The sequence below is a fragment of the Chlamydotis macqueenii genome, chromosome 20 (genome assembly GCF_036417535.1).
Source record: "Chlamydotis macqueenii isolate bChlMac1 chromosome 20, bChlMac1.mat, whole genome shotgun sequence".
Taxonomy (NCBI): Eukaryota; Metazoa; Chordata; class Aves; order Otidiformes; family Otididae; genus Chlamydotis; species Chlamydotis macqueenii.
The window spans coordinates 1,492,411-1,512,839 of record NC_141575.1 but is presented as its reverse complement, the minus strand read 5'-3'; the positions used below and the strand labels follow the sequence as shown (position 1 = coordinate 1,512,839).

General features: G+C 44.2%; 2 protein-coding genes across 3 annotated transcripts in view; one reads left to right on the top strand and one right to left on the bottom strand.

Annotated features, from left to right (window-relative positions):
- NEK6 (NIMA related kinase 6) overlaps nt 1-11,118 on the top strand; it is a 65,119-nt gene extending 54,001 nt beyond the window's left edge. For both annotated transcript variants that reach the window (XM_086763482.1, XM_086763483.1), the window contains exons 8-10: nt 1,253-1,347; nt 5,249-5,362; nt 9,302-11,118. In XM_086763482.1, the coding sequence (XP_086619608.1) occupies nt 1,253-1,347; nt 5,249-5,362; nt 9,302-9,412 (320 nt within the window). In that variant the 3' untranslated portion in view covers nt 9,413-11,118. The remainder of the gene's footprint in view (nt 1-1,252; nt 1,348-5,248; nt 5,363-9,301) is intronic.
- Nucleotides 11,119-12,518: 1,400 nt separating this feature from the next.
- PSMB7 (proteasome 20S subunit beta 7) overlaps nt 12,519-20,429 on the bottom strand; it is a 29,189-nt gene continuing 21,278 nt past the window's right edge. The window contains exons 7-8 of the mRNA XM_086763484.1: nt 14,812-14,963; nt 12,519-12,750 (exon numbers count right to left, since the gene is read on the bottom strand). Of these exons, the coding sequence (XP_086619610.1) occupies nt 12,639-12,750; nt 14,812-14,963 (264 nt within the window). The 3' untranslated portion in view covers nt 12,519-12,638. The remainder of the gene's footprint in view (nt 12,751-14,811; nt 14,964-20,429) is intronic.

The following is a 20,429-nucleotide window of genomic DNA, read 5'->3' as shown; positions in this document are numbered from 1 at the left end:
CGCCGAAGTGGTTCTGCGTAGATGTCGCGCTGCTGGCAGCAGCTTTGTGCTGGGTCACCTGCGCGCTCGGTGGGGCTGATTTTTGCCTTTCGAGAAGCTGTTGCTTTCTGCCCCAGAACTCATTTGTTTCCTACAGTGTGCGAACCCCTCCTTAGGAACGTAGGGGGAAGGAGGTGTCTGTTCCTGCCCCCTGCCTCTAACACCATCCTTCAGCTGCTTGTTAGTCTTCAGCTGTCTGCAGTAAGCATTTCCAATGGAGAGATTGTAAACCGAATCTTACAGGCAAATTAAACATTTGCCATCTTGTGAGGAAAGGTCTTTAATTAGGAGAAGGATACACTGGAATGCCAAAAGCAGAAAAAAAAAATTGACAAGGGACGGGCAAGCGGGGGAAGCAGGAGAAAAGAGCATATAGAGTCCTTGGATGTTTTAATAAATGATGTATCTGAGGATTATTTGATGTAGTTGAGACTGCCAGGATGTCTTGTATTTTCAGTACCACAACTGAAACTTATTTAGGATTTTAAAAAGAACCTTTTTGAGGTAAGGAATTTATTAATAATTTCCTGTAACTTCTGTCCAAAATGCTGGAGTAAATTTCTTTTGATAAAATACAGACTTCTGGAAGTACACAGAAATCCCACAGCTTCTGACGTGAGCAGTGGTTTAAAGTTTGGAATTATTACCTTGGTTCTTTCAGAAAGTTTTTGAATACCTGTCTGGTGCTGGGCTTGTTACTTCCATTTTTCTGCTGCAGTAAATGGTCTCCTGAACCCTTGAAGAAAGGTACCGTGTGACATCTGGAGCTGCTCTGTCGTGCTGCTAGTGCAGCGTGTGTCAGGTGGAGGTTCAGTTGATGCGCTGTCACGCGAGTCTTGTTCTAGCAGAGTACATTGGTGACATCTAACCTGCAGCTTCAGTGCTGTTGAGTGAACCAAAGGAGGATGAGCCTTTACGATTGCTCTGGCCGTCTGAGACACTCTGAAGGGACGTGGAAGACTGGAAGGGGAAGAAATCGTTCCTCAAATTTCAAAAATTCAGTAATGTTCACCAGTCCTGTAGCTCTGTGCGTGATGATGTGTTTGGTTCTATGCCTTCGAAACCGTGATTTGTTTCAAATTTTTGTGCCAATCTCTTCTAATTCGCTATTTGTGCTAAACCTAATCCTTTAATGAAGTCACATTTCTGTACAATACAGGTTGCACAGTCACGTTTTAAGATGGTAACTCCTTGTTTGTTTGTGTTTTTGCAGTGGGAACTCCATACTATATGTCCCCAGAAAGAATACATGAAAACGGCTATAACTTTAAATCTGATATCTGGTCTTTGGGCTGTTTATTGTATGAGGCAAGTATCTTCTACCTTTTTTTTTTCCCCCAGATTTGTCTGAACCACGCAATGCAGTACAGGAATTGAGTAGGTCAGACTTACTTTAGCTTAATTGTTGAGAAACCTTGTGAGAAGTTAACTCCTTCTGTGCTCATCGTGTGCTTTTTGAGCATGAACAACAAGGGGGTTGTGCCACACAGCGCAGTACTACACTAAGTTAATTTAGTAGGTCACCGTAGATGCGGGGGATATAGACACAAACAAACCAGCTTTCTGCATTCTGCCTTCCGTCTCTCAGCAGAGCTGTTAGTAGGGCAGCACATTCATAGTTTTTCACAAATACGGCATTTGTTTTAAAAACAGCAAATTCATTTGAATATGATCTACTGGTTTGTTAAAGTGAATTCTGACCAATTGGAATATTTTAATTTTGTGAGCTTTCAGGAAAGAAAAATAGATATTCTATGTAATGTGAAATCGATTTCTCTAAGTTTATTAGACTATAACTGGAATTTGTTCTGATTGTACATTGTCTTCTAGCCAAAGGCAGAGATACAGAGCAGGCACACTTTGTATGAGCAATACAGTGCACGAATTTTTCTTAAAAGCTCTTACATATATTTTGAAAATAAGTGCTATGATGTTATAACAGTACTTTGAGTTTTGTTATTTCATTTTTAGCAGAGATGAAAGGCTACTGAACAGCTTTGTACTCCTTTATAATCTAGTCTTAATCTTTTTTTAGTTGTATGCATCTTTGAATTCAAGATAAAGTGCATGTCAACATTTAGAAAGCTTTTATCCCAGCCCAGAGAATTAAAAATCCCTGGGATATTCAGAAATAAGGATATTGCTCACATCCTCTTTGGATTGTGAATTATGTGAACTGATGACATTTTGCTTCTGACTACAACTTCTCGTAACCACATGGAATTAGAGAATAAACAGAAATGTAATTTGTTTTGTGGGCACGTCAGATGTGAAAACGACTGCAGTTAAGCATGTACTTCAGCGAGTTGATTAAACAAACCTTTTAGGACAAGACATTATAACAGTAAATTTTCCCATAGCATCGGTCGTCCCAGCAGGAGTTCAGTGCTTGTCACTGTCACGTACTTCTGGGAAGAGCACTCGTCTGCTACAGCTTGTTGGGCGAGGTGACGCGCTGTGGGTGTGTTACCGAGCCCTCAGTCACACAGCTCCATAGGTGCTGATCTGCTGTGGCAGAGCGTGAAAGCCATGGGGTGTGCAGCTTCGGTGAGAGAGACTGCTGCTGGGAGCTCGGGGAAATAAATCGATAAAATCCTGCTGAAGGGACTTAACCAGTCTTGGGGGCTCAGCTCCAACAGCCCCTAGGTTCTCACGTGTCAGACAGCAGCACAGCTGGTGCAGATATGGTTATGGACTTGAGTGTGGTCTAAAAAATGCTACTGGGAGGGGAAAAAACCCCCACAACTATCCATTCTTGTTATGCTCCTAGCAGTGTCCGTCCACAGACTATCTCCACAGTGCCGCTAGATCTGCTGAAGGGAAGATCCACTTCAGTGGAGACGCTGGAGCCCAAGGTGGTTGCATAACTGTTTTGTTGTTAAAATTCCATGGCATAGGAGAGAAAGGGTGTAAAACACCCTACTAACTAGATGATAAAAAAATTTGGAAAATTATGAGCTTAAATTGGATGGTGTTGTGCCTGTCCTCAAATTCTCATTACTCCTAGTGAAAGAATTCAAGAGAGTCTTAATGAAGCGGCAGCAACGTACCATTAAAAAGCTGGTATTTTTTAATGAAGGATGGTTTTGCTTGTAGTGCTTCTAATAAGAACCTGGAAACTGGAATAACACAATATAGCTGTGTATTCCCCAGCTGTCTGGTGGTGGTTGAAAAGGAATTTGGAGACTCCTCTGTGGGACAGGGCAGAGGAAGCTTGAGCTCCCAGTAATACCTTATGCTGAGCAATTCCAGGTACGCTTCACGTACTGGGCTTTGCTGGGTCGAGGGCTTTGGCCCTGCCATGGTGTGCTGGACTCACCAAGTCTATCTGTAACAGTCAGCGTCACCCACGTTGGACACCGCTGCTGGTTTGCTGCTGTAGCGTACAGCTTCTCCGTCAGGCTGCTCGGAGTCATTTCTGAGGCTGAGCTCTGCTGGAGATGGAGTCCAGATTTATGCAGAGAGAAATATTTAGCGTTGTGCTAAGGTATGTTTTTGTTGCAGGCAGTATGGTCCCCTTATGGCACGGTAGTCTTGGTACTCCTTGTATTTCAAGAAGCTGACTTAATTGCGCGCTAAACATAATTCTCTGGTAGGAGTAGCAGTACTGCAGTAACATGTGGAAGATTTGGCATGTGAAGTGTTTTTAAATGTACTTCCTACGTAGGTAAGCCGTAACTTGGTGAGCAGGAGCTGTGAGATCTTGCAAGTTCCAAGGAGGACTGGAGAGCTACCAATTCTGTGTTCACTGGATAAACAGCTACTTGACTTTTTAAACTTTCTGGAATTCAGAAAATTAAAAATCAAATTCATGTGTCTTTGAAGGACCTCTGTTTTATCTTCAGTAACTTCTTGTAACAGGATTGTTTTTCCATTTGGCTTAAAGTAAGGAAGTGATGTTTGTTTGGCTGTGAGTCACTTCTGATATTTCTCTGGATAGATTGTGTAGATAAGCTGCAGAGAGATTTAATGTACAAATTGCCTTCAGAGACACGCGTGTCCACTGGAATCCACTTAGGGAACATTGAGGGGTTTGGGATGTGATGCTACATAGCACCGCTTAACTTTGACATTGATAATCGTACAGTGATTGTTATTAAATCTTATCAATATAGTACCAACTGTCTTCATCCCTCACTTCCTATAGATATCTGTCAGCAAGATAACTTGGAGGGGATAAAAATAAGTTGTTAATTCCCAGAATATAGCTACAAGCAATGACTTCAGCAGTTCTGGCACGACAATCAATTTGAACACTAACAGTGATTCCTAGATGTGTATTTTTTAACCAGTCATACTGCGTGGTGGTCATTTTAAATGGAGATCTCGCTGCCCTGCGGTAATTGCTCTAATCAAAACGTCAGGAGCAAACCCCAGCACAGCATCACAGACTGTTGTTAGTGAGGTCTTTGGAGCGCTGGTGGTCACGACCCCCGCAGACCTGACTGTTTCAGTCAGAACGTCTGCGCTATTGCTCTCCGTTTTAATTCCCTGCGTTCATCCCCCCAGCACCCCACTGTGTTTCCTGTTCCTTCTTCCTCTTTTGCGCAGGATCGCATTACTGGTAACCAGTGCGCCTTGCAAATAAGCACATGAACTGAGTATGGTCGTAACCGAGGAAGCTTGAACCATGACATGTTATCAGAGAGGACAGCTGCTACTTTTAAAGAGATTATTGTGGTTATGAGAAGTTTTCATAGTCATCTTTGAACCTCTTGGTTTCTAACTGGTTGCTCTATGGTCTGAGCATCCAATTTATTTATTTATGTCTTTCTGTCTGTCTTTTTGTCTAAGAAGGTACTTTTTTCTGTGTCCTGTAGAATTGCCCGTAATCACCCAGCATCCCATGTCTGTCAGAACAGGGGCCTGGCTGCCGGAGCAGGCACAACTGGCACTGCCACGTCTTTAACGGGGACAGGGTGCTGCATGGCAGCAGGAGCTCCGCGCTGCCGCTGTGACTCCGCGCGCTGCCGCCTGCGAGGCTGGCAGGGCCTTGGGAAGCGTGCGGCGGTGCGCCTGGCGCCAGCCCTGTGATGCTGTGCAAAACTGTCGTGGTCTCAGAGCGACTTTGACTGTGGACGGTCTCAGAGAGCAACATCATCACTTGCTCACCATCAAAGAACAAAATTTCTCTTGCAAATCATCAGTACTGGGAGCTATGAAATCCTTTGCGTTCCTGACGTATTTTCTGGTTTTTTTTCCTCTCCAGATGGCAGCTCTTCAGAGTCCTTTCTATGGAGATAAAATGAACCTGTTTTCTCTTTGCCAAAAAATAGAGCAATGTGACTACCCACCTCTTCCAGCTGAACATTATTCTGAAAAGGTAAACTGGGAGCGTTTCTGCAGGGCACTGTGGTGGCGGGTGCAACACAAGCCCTCCCCGCGCAGGGGAGAGGGAACCCGGGAGGGAAAGCCCCCACGTCGCAGGTAGAACTGGGGATGGCCAGTCCTTTGTGGCTGGCTGAGGAATCTGTCATTGGGATGTCTGACTATTTAAGAGAGAAAAGGAGATTTCTTAATGTGGGGAGTATTTTGAAACTGAAAGTCTGTTATGCTGGCAAAAACCAACAGTGAACCGTGGGAAAGCCTCTCCTCTGCTTCCTTTCCCTTAGAATAACATACCATAAACCAGCGCTGAAAGTTTTGTTTGTGAAGTCTTCAGTGTGTAACAAGGGGGGAAGGATTCTTTGAAAGGAAAAGCTGGGGAGGGGAGGAAAGTAGTTTATTTTACTGCCATAAGTGTCTATACAGCAGTGTATGGGGGCTTTCTGAAGTCTGGGTTTTGTGCATATGAAAGAAGGGATGGAGAGCAGTGGCTGAGCCAGAGTATACAAAAAATTGTTACTGTGTGTGCTTGCTTGGCGATGTTTCGCCTCAGCTGCAAACCTGCCTGGTGTTTTTGTTCAGGGCCTTTAGAGCCGGGGTTTAAATTTTTTTTTTTTTTTTTCCCCCTTACCTAGACAAAGCAGTATCTCCAAAACAGCTGTTTTTCCTTACCTCCTCATTCAATTATAGGTGCCTCCTATTTGAAAGGAAATGGCTAATGTAATTTTAAATGCTGACCATATCCTCTGGGGGTTTTCTTTGGTTTTGTTCTACCTCCGAGTTCCAAGGAGCAAGAGGCAGGATGCAGGGGAAGTACCGTACGCGGCTGGCAGCGGGCTGTCTGCTCTCTTCCCCGAGAGGGACCCTGCACCACACATCTTAGGTTTTACTGAGTTTTTTTTCCTTGCTAAGTAACTCGTGCAGAAAGATGATTTGAGAACTGTTCTGGAAAAGCGGATTTTTTTAAATTTCCCCCTCCCCGCCCGAAGCTGCCGTAGCAGCGAGCCCCGGCTCCCCGCGCTCACGTTTGCCGTGCCGTTGCAGCATGCGTTTCAGGATCTGCCTGCTGGCAGCAAGATTTAGCGTAAGCTGACAGATGTGTTTCCTGTCTTTACAATTACTGTCTGTTTGCTTCCCTCTGGCAGTGCTAAAGAGTGCGTAGTGTCGTGATACAATCCAGGGTGAGAAGGGTGGTTTAAAGCTCAAAGGCGCCGGGTCCCAGAGACTCCAGATGGTGTTCATACACTATTAACGGAACGCTTGACGAAGTCTGGGGAGGGCTGCGCCTTTGGCTGGAGCGCATCGTGCCGCGTTAGCTGCTGCTCTGACTGCAGCCGCAGAGCGCTTCAGTTTTGTCAGTGTCAGAGCTTGACTCCGCTGTGAACAGTACTGGGTTTAGTACCTGCTTTAAAGGTGGGGTTTTCAGACATTTTTGGAGTGGGTAGCCAAAGGGGAAGGTGTCTTGGTGTGTCCCAGCAGCTCAGCTAGTGGAACCATGCAGGCAGGATCATTTCTTCGGAAAGGCTGGAAAATGCAGAGGCAGCTGCCTGCAGCAGCAAGTTGCACCAGAAAGAATTCATCCTTCCCGCAGCCGGTGGGCGGTTGTCTCGGTCGGGATGTGCACGTTGTCCTTCCAGAGCAACTGTCTCTGGTTTCGATTGAAAGGGCAGAGTCTCTACGACCACGCTAATATTGTCACTGCTGCAGGTTCGTGAGTGATGTGGGAAAGCAGTAAAGCCTTTGTATCCTCCTGCCCAAGGGCAGGGGGGAGGATTAGGCCGTGCCACGCTACCAGAGTTTTCAGTGGTGTTCCGGAGCCATCCGCGTGCTTTTCCTTCGCCTGGGTAATGCGGTCTCAAGGCAAAGCTTCAGCTGCAGGCTGACTGCTGATCACATGAATATTTTAGTTGCAGCCTTGTTTTAGATGAACAAGGCAGAGCATTTATTGAAGAATGGCTGCTCTAATGGTGTTCCCTTTTAGTGATGTTCCTCTTCTCTATAGCCTTTTGTGGCTAACCAGTCCAAATCCTCCCGTGATCAACCGACATACGGCTTGTAGCAGGAGGAGGAGCTGGGACTCCAGCCAGGATGAGTTTTCTGCATGGGGAACAAATTTGCTGGTAATTGGAGATACTGGTTGGCAGGGCTTATGGAGGCTTGGTCTGCCGGTTCCTTGTGGATGATGGCGAAAGGCCTGTCCTGTCCTGGCCGTCGGTAGAGGACACAGTTTCCCCGGCTGTGTTTTAAGGGCTCTGCTTACATCAGAGCACAGCTGCTGGGGGGACACGTGCAGATAGCGCAGGCTCTGGTCAGAGCTTCAGAGCATTTTGCTTTGTGGGCGTTTTGTGCTGGTCTGTATGATGAGAGCTGAGTACGTGTTACATCTTTGGGGTCCCAGCAGTTACAAAGGCCTCTGCCCTCAGATGGATTTAAAAAAAAAAAAAGTCACCATAGCAGTTAGCAGAGAGTGGGCCAGGGCCGGGCAGGGAGGTGGGTTTACCCGTCGCTCGTGTGGCTGGGCGGGTCGTGTTGCTCTCGGTGCACACAGAGTGCCAGGCAGGGTGGGTACCCGGCGCACCACTCCGTGTCCCGGCTGCGGGTGCTGCCGCCGTGCCCTGCCTGCGCTGGCTGCTCGGCCGCGTGCCGCACGGCAGGAATCCCCGCCGAAGCGTGCTTCGGGCCCAGTGACGACTGGAAGCACGAGGCCTTACTCCATCCGGAGCCGAAAACCTCACTGGGTGCGTTCAGTAACGCAGCTGAAGCCGTGTGCTTGATAGCTGTATGGTCATGCTTTTAATTACCATTAAAATAATTGGCACTGTGGCTACTGGGAGGATGTGAGAAGATCAGAGGCTCAGGGCTGTTTCTCCTGGTGCCTCGGGGGTACGAGCAGCTCTCAGTGTCGGTGTAATTAAAAGCTACAATCTTTCATGTGCACAATAAAGAGGGCTGGGAGGTGGGGAGACTTCAGCCCTTCTGCATTTTATTTATTGAACGTAATCAATGACCAGTCTCTCTGCTTCACAAAGGTTTATAGGCGACACTGGTGCGTGACAGCCGTGCTCCAGTACCTTAAGACACACAAGTGGTGTTCTTGCACCGAAAACCTTGAACTGGCCTGTTACCAGGGAGTCGGAGAGGAGTGTGGTTGTGCCCGAGAGCTCTGTTCAGGACACGCTTTTAAACCCCTCCCTCAGCTTCCCCCTCTCCTTGGAGTCCATTATCCCTGCCTGGCAGCTCAGTCCGATTCTGGTAGTGATCTCGTTTTTCCTTCCCGCGTCTCCATCCTGCTCGTGCCGCTGGTGCCTCCCCCTGCCCCGCGCTGCTTGCCCAGCCCGCACCCTTGGTTCGCGTTGGGGGCTCCTGCGCCAGGCTCCCTTCCCTGCTCCCCCCCTGCTGCCCTGGTTCCTGCTTCACGCTCCTGCTGACCGCCCACTGCCAGTCGTCTGATGCTGGTCATCTCACTTGGGTCCTCTGAGGTGAATCAAAAATCCCCTAGGAAAAAAAGATTGTATTTAAAAAAAAACAAAATAAAATTTAAAAAAAGCTTTTCAACTCGCAGTGTCAGGAGAGCAGAGGTGGCTGCTGCATTCTCTGTAGAGCCACGCCAGACCACGGAGCAGGGAGCCCTCGGTGTGTGTATGCTACTAGCGTGTTGTAAATGACGGTGTAAATCCCCTGGATCACGTGGGAGATTTCAGTCTTCAGTGCCGAAGGTTTGGTGGAAAAGGTTCTTCCTGGTCCTTTTGTAGGGTGGGGGGGACGCGGGAAGAGACAGGCAGATGTGTGCCCACAATCTGCCCAGGGACATGTGCATGAGAGGGGTCCCCTGCTCCCGTCCTGGGCTCCAGTGGTCAGACAAACGTTCCCGTAGCCTTTCCCAGTCAGAAATTCGCTGGTTTGCTCACGTTTGCACGCCTGTTTTCCTGTCTTTCAGCTGCGGGAGCTGGTCAGCATGTGCATATACCCAGATCCAGATCAAAGACCTGACATTGGTTACGTGCACCAAATAGCAAAACAAATGCATGTCTGGACCTCCAGCACATGAACCATCTGCAGACGCTCTCAAGAAGCCAGCACAGCTTAGTCTTACTTGAATTTTTTTCTCAGATGAAACCGACTGGTGCCTAGTCACCCAAGTGAGAGGGTGGAGCGCTCGTAGCAAGATGCTCCATTATTTCTGCAGGTTATTTGCCAAGGACTCTTACAAGGTGGTCATGCTTTAAGTGAAGATTCTGTGAGGTATTGTAAGTGATTTTTTTTTTTTTTTTTTTTTTTTTTTTAAGGCCAATAACATGTTACAGATGTAGATCATTTAAGGGTCCTTTCTTAAAACTGTCGTGTGTAACCTAGGATAGATGATATTAACCAGGGTGTCAGAGCGTTCGACACACCCCTTCTATCTTAACTGTAATGTGAAATATTGAATAATTCCTTCAGTGAAATCACTTTATACTAATGTAAGAATTACAGTAGATTTGTGTAATTTGTATAACTGCTACTTTTCCTCTTCTGCAAATGGTTAATAGCAAATTCAGTTTTTACTTTGTATATTTTAAAGCAGCCATTTATGTGTTTTTATTAATTCCCTCCTCTTCAGACTTAGGATCTGGGAAGGGTTGGGGGGCAGGAAACACATTTGTTTCAAGATTTCTTTCTTTTTAATTGAAGATTTAGAGTGAGTATTTTTGCTGATGCATTTATCTGTTAACAGCCAATGAGATGAGTTAAGCATGTACCTGGGGAAAAAAGAAGAAAAACATGCTAAACCAACCCAAAAACAAGTGTTGCTCCTGCAAATAATTTCTTTTTTGACCTTACTTACTTTCCCATTTGGCATGATTCTTTTTGACTGCAGGTTCTTGTTAAAAACTAGTGTTTATCTAAGCCAAGCAGCGTTTGGTGCAGATTCTACACGGTCAGTAGTACGTGAGGTACTGTGGGTAAGACTGAGGCAAAGCAGTGTTGTAAACACTTGGAAAATTTTTAAACAGACATAAGTAAGTAAAATGCTTTGTGTTTCTAATTCTACATAAGGATCAGCCCCTGTCTATTTAACTGTGAAAGCTAATTTACAGAATGTGAATTTTTATGAAATCTCAACCTGATTTGAAGGAGTCATCTTCTTTACCGACATGAAAATTTTCAGCCAACAAAATTCATTCATTCATTGAATCAATGATTTGCTTTGTTACTGTCGATGAGAAACAGTCACTGCTTTAGGAACAAATGTGGATTCACGTTCAAGTGTTTCCATTTCATTTCCCTGTTTGGAGGAGCAGGGCTGCACTTCACGTTCTTGAGGACTGCGGCGAGGGAATAAATAAGCCTGTGCAGTTACAGCGCTGCTTCCACGCGTGATGGGGGCTCGTGCCAAAAAATGTAGATTTGTGTGTGACAGTTCAAATGCAGCCTGTGCCTGATTTTTCTTAAAAGCATACAATCCTTATTTCCAAAAAAAATTAAGATTAGGGTTAGAGGGTTACATACATATATATGCTTTTAGTGGATTCTTTTTAACCTAATTTGCTCTATTTAAAGGAAAACTGCAGTGCCATCTTCAACCCCTTCCATCAAATTTAAGAATATTTATATAGGCTAGCAAAGAAAAGCTGGTAGTTGCTGTGAATAATGTTGGCATCATTAATGCGAGGTGCCGTTTTATTGAGTCTTCTCAGCAGCAAGTGAAGCCTGCTGCTCTCAGGAGAGATCCAGAAAATTCAGATCAGCAGGAGAAGGGTGTGGAGGCACCACGTTGCTGACTCGTTTAATAATTTGTACCCTTAGCAGTTCAGATTTCAGACTGACCACCGGCCTGGTGACACTGCAGCTTTCCTTTAAGTCGCGGTGGCAGCTGCACAGTCAGAGCGATGGTTGTGCTGCACCTCTCTGGGTGTAAGATGGAAAAGGATCTTTGGCTTCCAGGGAAGCTCAGCTTAACTTTGAGTGTCTTGAGAAGTCTGGTCACTTTCTTGCTACAGAAAAATTTATTAGTGCTTATAAGTAAATGTATTTCAAAAGGTAATTTTTTTTTTTTTTTTGCAATTGTGCATTTTTAGATAAATAAAAAAAAAGAGATTTACAAAATAACAATCTTTGTTTTAAAAAAAAAAAGCAACAAACAAACTAAAACCCCATTGACCATGGGCCTAAGTAAGAGTGAGCCTGTTCCTTACAGCGATCAGAAAATGGATGCACAGAGTACAGCGCCCGCAGCCGTTGGCCCCATGTTGTCCCAGTGGAAAACAATGCACGAGCAGCTTTACCCTCTACATTGCGGCACAGCGAAAGCTGTTTGCTGGGGATGCTGGGTGGTTTCTGGAGATGGTGGGTGTTTTCTGGGGAGGGCTGGGGACAGTGGTTGTTTTCTGGGGCCACTTGGTGCAGGATGCTAACACTAGGGCCTGGTACTCGTTAACCTTTTGAAGATAACAGCCCCTCCCTTTTGACTAAATGGGAAAAAAAAATCTGCAGGTGGAGTTTTCAGCTGTTTTTTTCTTAATAAGGATTATAAGGTATTGTATGAAAGTTTGAGATGAATATATCTCAAATAGTACAAGCTCAGGCTCTTAGGACAAAAAAAAAAAGGCCTCTGTTGAAACTTGTAGAAGAATTCAGGCAAGTAACAAGACCATTAGACTTTCAGAATTATGCTGTCTTTGGTCACGTAACTTGGAAATGAAAAGCTGTGTATTTGTGTGGAGGGTGGTCCTGCTCTGTATTGTGTCTCTATCTACAAAAACCAGGGAAGAATCAATATTAGCATGGGCTGGTAACAGTATTTCCATGCAATAACAAAGCAGAAGCAGACTGCTGTACATCAAGGCAGCAGTGCTAACACTATGTTAAATTAAATCCTGTCAAACTGGGCTTACATAGAATAGTTTTACCCTTGCTCTTCTGTTCCTAGAGTGAAGTAACAAAGCAGCTCTTGCACTTCATGGTTGTTCTGCCCCATATGTTGGTATTATGCTTGGATTCTCTCCAGAGCCTGACCCTCCCTCACACGGTAACACACAGATCAGTTAGGGTGACGTCCACCTCACCTGCACAGCCCACACCACTGCAGACAGTGGGCAAGAGGCTGCAGTTCTGTTCTGCAGTGGAAGAAGGGAAAAGCAGCAGCAGCAATCAGCACCACATAAACACACTAATCAGGAGAATGTCAGAACCCGCTTTATTTATATCAGCTGCAAGTTTCTCTGGCTGCTGGAAGGCTTCTGAACACAACTGGTGCTGGTCTGCAGCGACACAGGAGGGCTGTGCCGGATGGTTCAGGAAGTGTCCATGGTTTGTACAGTTTCATCCACCACCTCGAGTTCCAGGAGTGCTACATTCTCTGTGAGAACAGCGGTAGTTCCTTTTTCACACTTGTATCTACCATACCTGTTAAAGAAATAAGTGGAAATTCAGCTGGAAGATAGGAACACTCACATTTAACATTTTAGAACTGATCAACTTTCTCTAACAGTTTCCTATAAAGGTCCAACACAGTACAAGAACTGTGCTTACTGCAAAATCTAAACTGACAAACTTTATCAGTTATTGCAGATAAAGAGGGATTTTTAGGAAACACAGTCTTTAAAAAAAAAAAAATTACCAAGTAACAGGAAAGGCTACCTTATACAAATAAGTGGGCTATCGTTAGAGCACAGGACAACTCTGGCTGTGTACCCTCACTCAAAGAACAAGCAATTTATTTTTTTTCAACTCAAGAATGATTTCCCCCAGTGTTACTTAGCTTTGTGTTTCTGTGCTAAAGTTAGCTAACATTTAACACAAAGACTGCCTGTAATCAAGCCATGCTTCTAAAATCTTCACCGCAGCATCTAAAGGAGCTGTCACCCTTCTCACCCATTTATGCAACAGAACCCAACATCTCACTTAGAATGTGTAATAACAACGCTCTCCTGGCTGTCCTCCTGTAGAAGGTTCTGCGCAGAAGGAAGCATCGCGCTTACAGGGCTGTACAGCAGAAAAAAAAAGACCTTTAACTGGAGCAGTGCAGTTCTTAGTGGCTTTGGCCATAGTGTCTGCCTCACAGAAGGGACAACACAGTTTCTGTAAACTCCATTATTTTGGCAGTGGACTGAAAAGTGGTACAGCTTGTTACATGTAATATTAACGTACATATTGCAAAAATCCTCTGGCTGCCTTGGGGCTGGGATTTCACTGATTTGGCAATGCCGTTCACTGAGCAACACAGCTGAGTGTTCAGCAGTAAAATTTGCCAGCTCCTCTAACGCTCAGCATCTGCTCACTTCAGAGTTTCCTCACCTCTGTATCCTGGCCATATCAGTATTACAGCACCGCAGGATACACACCTCACCGTAACCTTGTTCCCAAAGCGTCCTCCACTTTTCAAGACTCAGAATTACACTCGTAAGGAAGCAAGTGGCAGAATACTGCCCTTTGTGAAGGATTTACAGTTGTGTCACATGCTGTGCCACCCTTCTGTGTGCTTTAGGGAAAGGAACAGCGCAATCAGGGGGGGTGTACAGAAATCTGTCTTTTGGATGTGGCTTGCCAAATGAAAGAGCTAGGGGGAAATAAAAAGCTCAAGTTTGTACATAGAGGAAATGGCTGAGAGGACTGTTTGCCTAGGAAAGCATGAATGCTTACAAGCATTTTTTAGTTTATTTATACATAAAATGGGACTCAAGTTTAGTCCAACTAAAAAAAAATCCTGTGACTGTATTTAACAGCTAAATACAGCAAGCTATCTATCCTTTCACCACATCACTGTGTATTTCTGGACAATTTTAAGGAAACTACAGTGACCAGAACACTGTCTGTGTCATCTTTAAAAAAAAAAAAAAAAAAAACACAAAACAAAACAATACACATCTTGTGGGGCATGTTTTCCAGCCACTGGCTAGAAGCGGCCTCTAAAAGCAGACTGAAACACCACCTCGTAGTCACAGGGCAGAGCTGTGGAGTTCTCTCCGGGTTTGTGGTTTCACCCTGCAGCGATTTATCCGTACTGGCTAACGGCAGGCTGTGCTGCCCCATACAGCGTTTTCAAACCCCCATACTAAGAGCAGGCAGAACTGCAGAGGGTGCAGCGGTGCCACCAGTCTTTCTGACACCACACAGATTTCAGCAAGAACACAGCAGAACAAGACTCCGTTGTTACCCAAAAGCAAAAGAAATCCAAGTATCTGCTCAGTCACAAACACAAGACTTCATTACTTCCTCAAACCGCCTAAAACTCAAGAGCAGTCTCTCAGTGCGGTAAAGAGGTAGCAGGTAAGAAATCCATTTGTTTCCTTCACACATCTGTACCTGCAACTAGCAGCCTCCACTCAACTGCAAGTGCAGCCGCTACTTTCTTGTTCAGTTGGAATTCAATATACAGACCTAGAGATCACTCACAGAATTCGGTATTGCAGAAAATAAGAATTGCTGGGAAAAGCATGGATAACGTACAGGCTTGGAAATACTAACCTGTCCCCCTTTCTGTTGGCCACGTCGTATGGACGGAGAAAATCCAGCTTGTTCTTGCTGATGACACAGATATCTATGTTGCTGCCGGAGCCCAGATCGTTGTATATGCCAGCTGCAATGGCGTCTCTCACAAGCTGTTTGGCTTCGTCTTCCTGGAAAAGTTAGAAAAGCTGTCATTGCACAAGTGTTGGCATTTCACAGACATGTTTGTCCATGTGACAGTGGAAGCTGTGAGCTCTCAGAACAGTAAATGAGATACCAGTGCCTTTTTAATCCCCAAAGTACTGCAGAGCATTAACTGTCTGCTGAGCGGTGGGACTACCGACAGGGACAACCTTGTATCACGCTCAGGATCCACAACGCCCAGGACGAATCAGACTTTGTAGACAGTTGAGGAAACTACATTAAGACTTCTGTCGTAACGAATGGAGAAAATAAATTTTACAATTTTTACCTTCCAGGCTTCTGTGCACGTGTACACTGCAAGTTCCCTGTAGTGCTCTCTGTAACAGTTGCATACAAAGTAAAGACTTGCACCGGTTTAGTTACAAGACTCCCCTAGGCAGGGGCTATTCCATCATCCTCTGTGGTACAAAATTATTTCTATGATTTTGTAACATAGCTTAGTTTGCAAAATTTATTTGGCTCATCTTCATAGTAACGGTGTTGCAAAGCAGCTTAGCTCGGTACTGAACTGTACCCATCTAACGTTTTTAATTCCCGTCCTCTGCACAGACACAGCCTATTTAAAGAAATCTGAAAATACTGGTCGACCTAGGTACCCCTGTCAAAATAGTGCCATTTGTAGTTAAGTTCTTACCATTTAAATGAAAAAAAGGAAAATTTGCTACAGTTTTTCTGCTGTACACTTCAGGAATTCCACTGGTAGCTAAAGCCAAATGCATGTTTAACTTAGCTCATCTCCCGCATACTGCGTTTATCTGTTTCAGAAGGGTAAGTATTTCTGAAGTCCTTGGTTCAACCAGGACACTCCTGCTTGCAGTAAAGCTAGAACAGAGAACTGGAACAGGAAATAAAGCTCACTATTTTTATTGCTTCTGAAATCATGCAGTAGTCCTGCAAAAGTTCCAGTGTTTGCTTTCTTACACAGAACCTGTATCCGCGGTCTTTTGAAAGGGCAAATACACAGCTGCTGAAATATGCCTGCTGCACCTCGCTCTGAAATGTACTATTTAGAAGCTGTTTAAATACCCCAAAACAGAGCACAAGCCTCTGCGTTACACAAACAACAGTCAGTTGAGTGTCTTACCAGGAAACATTTTATATTAGTCAAACTCTCCATTAAAATATTACAACCGATCTGTAATCATCTTCATCTCTCCCCGCCCCCAACACATGTGTGAATGCTATTGCTACGAAGGCATCAGAAGTACAAGGTGTGCTGTGCCCCACAGCCTTGACTAGCAAAGAGCAGGTTATTCCAGCTGCGCTGGCTCCCTCTACAGCTCCCAGGCTGGGCTTATGCTTATTTCAAAGGCAGCTTCACTGAAAAACCACAGATCAGACCGGGTGTCCTATTAGAAGTGTCCTGATACAGCCAGTAAATCCTTAGTTCTGCACTGTAACTGAAGACGGTGAGCAAAAAGAGATGTTGGGAAAGACCCTTCTTGATGTATCATTTTCAGTCTTGTACAAACCAGGGACGGGCATCTGTTCTCGGTAGCTACGTGTGCCTGTTGTTAGGACAGGAGATGCAGTACCGCTTGGCAAAGCCTGCAATTCAGCAAGGGGGTCGAGTCCTCTGTCGCGCACCTCCTCCTAGCGCACTGCGTTGCTTGCTAGGAGAGACACATCCTGCAAGGCCAAGTCCTGCACCCTCAGCTCCTCTAAAGCCTGTACAAAGTGCTACAGCTCCAGTGCCAGAACGCAAGGAAAACTGATCACGTCCGCACGTGCATACACACACATCCACTTCAGTCTTCTCAGCCTCTTAAGTACGCAGCAGAGCACATCAGATCCCTTAATTCTTTCTCAAAGGTATGTAAGGAACTTACTTGAAAGCTATGACGAGAGCACACCTGTTCCAGAAACAAGCCTCAATCACATCTGTAAACACGGAGATTTGGACTCGATTTTATCCTCGTTTACAGCAGTTGCTGCTCAGCTAGCCCAGCATGATCAGTTCAGGTGAATGCTCAGTTCACCGTGAGCATTTGTCACAGCTTTGCTGGTATTTCCCACCTTTGAATAATCTGCTGCCACTGAACACCGTGAAGGACAGTGCAAGTATTCAATGCCAATTTTGATAAATGCAGCTTTTTAAAATTTGCTCATTTTAAAGGCTCAGTGTCCCTGCCAGTATCCTGCCACATGAAAATACTGGTGCAGAGATCCACAGCCCGCTCCAGAATGTGGGAGTCAGACAGCAGCTGCACGAGCCCCAGCGGCCAAGTGCAGCTGAAGAGGAGCCCAAAATTAGCTCAGCTACCACCACGTCTGCTCCCAGGGCATACTTTGCATTCTCTGATGGCCCTCTATAAAAAAAAAACTTGTTAGTAAAAGTATTCCTGTTCTAACAGCTCCGTTAAGGTACTGACCAGGAGGGGGGCATTTTTTTCAGTAAACTACAGAAATAGCGTGAATTCTTATTTCACTCAGTTCTAGTAGTATTACTCTGTAAAAAAAAACCAAAACAAAAAAACCTGAAATATACTTTCTACCAAGCAGACTAGAACAAAACAGCCATGCTGTAAAAATAATTCCTGTACCTTTCTTCAGTGGTTTTGGTAATAAAACTCTGATAAGCAAGTATTTCCTCATTCAGTTGATACAAGACTACCTTCACTGATTTGCTGCACGCTAAGGGTATTTTATACCTATATCTACTATAGTGGAAGTAAATATACTAAAATAAAACAAAGAAGTATGCATAGATATTTTTTAAAGAGTAAGTGATAGCAAAACCAGAATAATCTTAAGCTATTATGTGAGAGTTAAGAGTAAGAAAAGCACCACTGCTTAGGAAAACTAAAGCAGGTTGGCTGGGGTTTGTTCCACCCTCCCTTTTAATTTTATCTTTACAATGGTGTAAGTCTCCTAGAATCCTCTCACTAATTTAAATTTTGTTTACTATTTAAAGTGTACTCTATCAACCTATTGTTAGGAAAATAGTTCTAGAAATACCCAGCAGAGTCACAGAGCTCAGCTGGAACTGCACTAGGGCACCCACTACACTGCGAAAGCCTGAAATGTCACCTCAGCTCATTCATCAGATCCGTGCACCCAGTCCCTGAACCTGGAATCATTTCCATTTCAGAAAACCCTGCTTCAGTGCTGCTCACTCCTCCTCCTCTTTTCATAACTCAGAAAGATGACCAGAGAGCCATAAGGAAAAACCCCCACAATGTTCCTTGACAGAGATCCTGCACACGAAGTCCTAGCAAGGGCTGCTGTTTTGCAGTCAGAAAATAGGGGGTTATCAGGAGAAGTGCTGACACAGTCTTAAGAACAGGGCACGAATGAGTCACTGAAATAATTAATCTTAAAAAACCCTAAAAGTTCAGAGTATATAAAAGGAGCACTTCCTGCTTTACGGTTGCAAAGACCAAGCTAACTGGGAATATCATTCTCTCGGGTCCACGCTGCTGCTGAAATGAGATTGCGGCAGAGTGATGTACCGCAGCACGCGTCAGCTGTGACAAGCAGCGCTTTATAGAGCTATCTGTTTGTCTCCATCACGCACCACACAACGTGTCCCAGGACTCCAATGTGCAACTCCATTTACCACTGCATGACAAATGGGCAGCGCTTGCAAAAGGCGCAAAGAGGTCCAGATCAGCCGTGTAATGGTCACCACAGATGTACTGCGGTGCTTGAGGGGGAAAAGCCAGACCCCCAAGTTCATTAAAGTGACCAGTAATGGATCTTTCAAAATGTGTCTTAGGAATACTACAGTAAAGGCTAAAATAAATAACGCAGCATGGGAGGCTAATCTGAAATGGTGTTTGATAAATTATTTATAACACAGACAATTGTCTGCATTTAATATTGGAGCTACTGGTAGCATCTTTAAAAGATGATTTATTTGCTGTAATGCCATTAAGCTTTATATGGGCCCACTGCTAGCTATAAAGTCTGCTGAGATTTAGAGAATGAGTTTTAAACTGTCACTGCAACATCATAGTACATAGAGCCTGTATTAAATCTTTACTTTAAACCTGTTATCTGGAGAGTTGCATTTTGTAGACACTCAGGAACTGATAGATTACCGCTCTACAGCTGCTATGGTGCAAGTCCCAAACAGCACCAGTAAGGAACTTTTACACATTATTCTTGTATATGACTTGAATCAAGTTTCTCTTCTCACTTAAGCAATTTCCAGATTTCAAATGCTACTGAAGGAAAAAAAGACTTTCCTACAGAAGATGGGGATATTTCTACACTATATGAAGACTATCTTTACTAATCGCTTTTAAACAAGTTTATCATTATGCTTCAGCAGTAAAGGGAGCAGCTGGAACAGTTTTGTGAATATTTCCTCAACATTTGTAACTTCACGAGCAAGTTAAACAGGAGATGTCTTTTCCAGATTTAGAAACTGCAGGAGGAATTTTTTTTTTTTAATTCATGCCAAAGTGAAATGAATACCTTCTGCAGGTCACCGGTATCCTGTTAGACACACTATGCAGTGCAGTTCTCCAGTAACAAGTCTTATCAAGGACTTGAACTACAGTACACAATAGATATTAGTATGGGATGAATACGACAGCGTGTAACAATGTTTGTAAAAATAGAAAATCAAATATTTATCACAACTGTCTTTTACAACAGAATGAAATTTGTGCAAATTATATAATGTAAAAAGTCAATCCTACTTAAAGTGAGAATCCACAAGACTCACACGGGAAGAGAAGAAGAGGAAAAAAGCTTCAGGAAGGACAATGATAAAAAAATAACTCTATAAAGGAGTGTTGGGAAAGTGATGCCTCTGGAAGGACGTAAGCACCTACAGAAGCATAATTAGACTTTGGAAGAGCAATCAGCAGACTACACGGTAGAGGATGCGTAAGCCTGTCTGGTGGGAGAACTTGTGGTAGAGATCAATACGTAACTGGAAGCAATGCTAAAATCTGCTGGCTAACTCCAAAGAGATAGCAGAGCTGAGAAGCAAAGTATTTTGTGTTTTTCTTGTAAGGGGAGGCTGAAAGACTCCATTAGTGAAAATGAATTTGTTTTGGCTGCCTTTTGAAGCTGGAAAGGGGCTGGCACATGTAATTTAAACCACTCATGTTTAACAAGTCCACCAAAAAAAAGTATGCATTTCAAGTAGCACCTCAGAAGCAGATGAATGACCTACCTTGTATCATCAGTTTTGGGTTTTTTTAAATAGACCTATGCTACAATCAAAATATCTTGCTTTTCTTTCATCTGTGATCAGTTGAATGAAATTAAAAAGTAGCCAGTCTTTCTAGCTATCCCCACTGCTCCCTTCTTCCTCCACCATCTTTTCTTTGTGCTCTAAAAAGTCACAAAAGAAGTTATAAGAACAATGCTGACATCTAACAGTCCAAACAATGCTAAACAGGCTATTAAAGTAGCTCTATGTGATGAATAAGTAGGGTCAGGATTCCAAATCACAGAAAATGAGGTTAAACTGA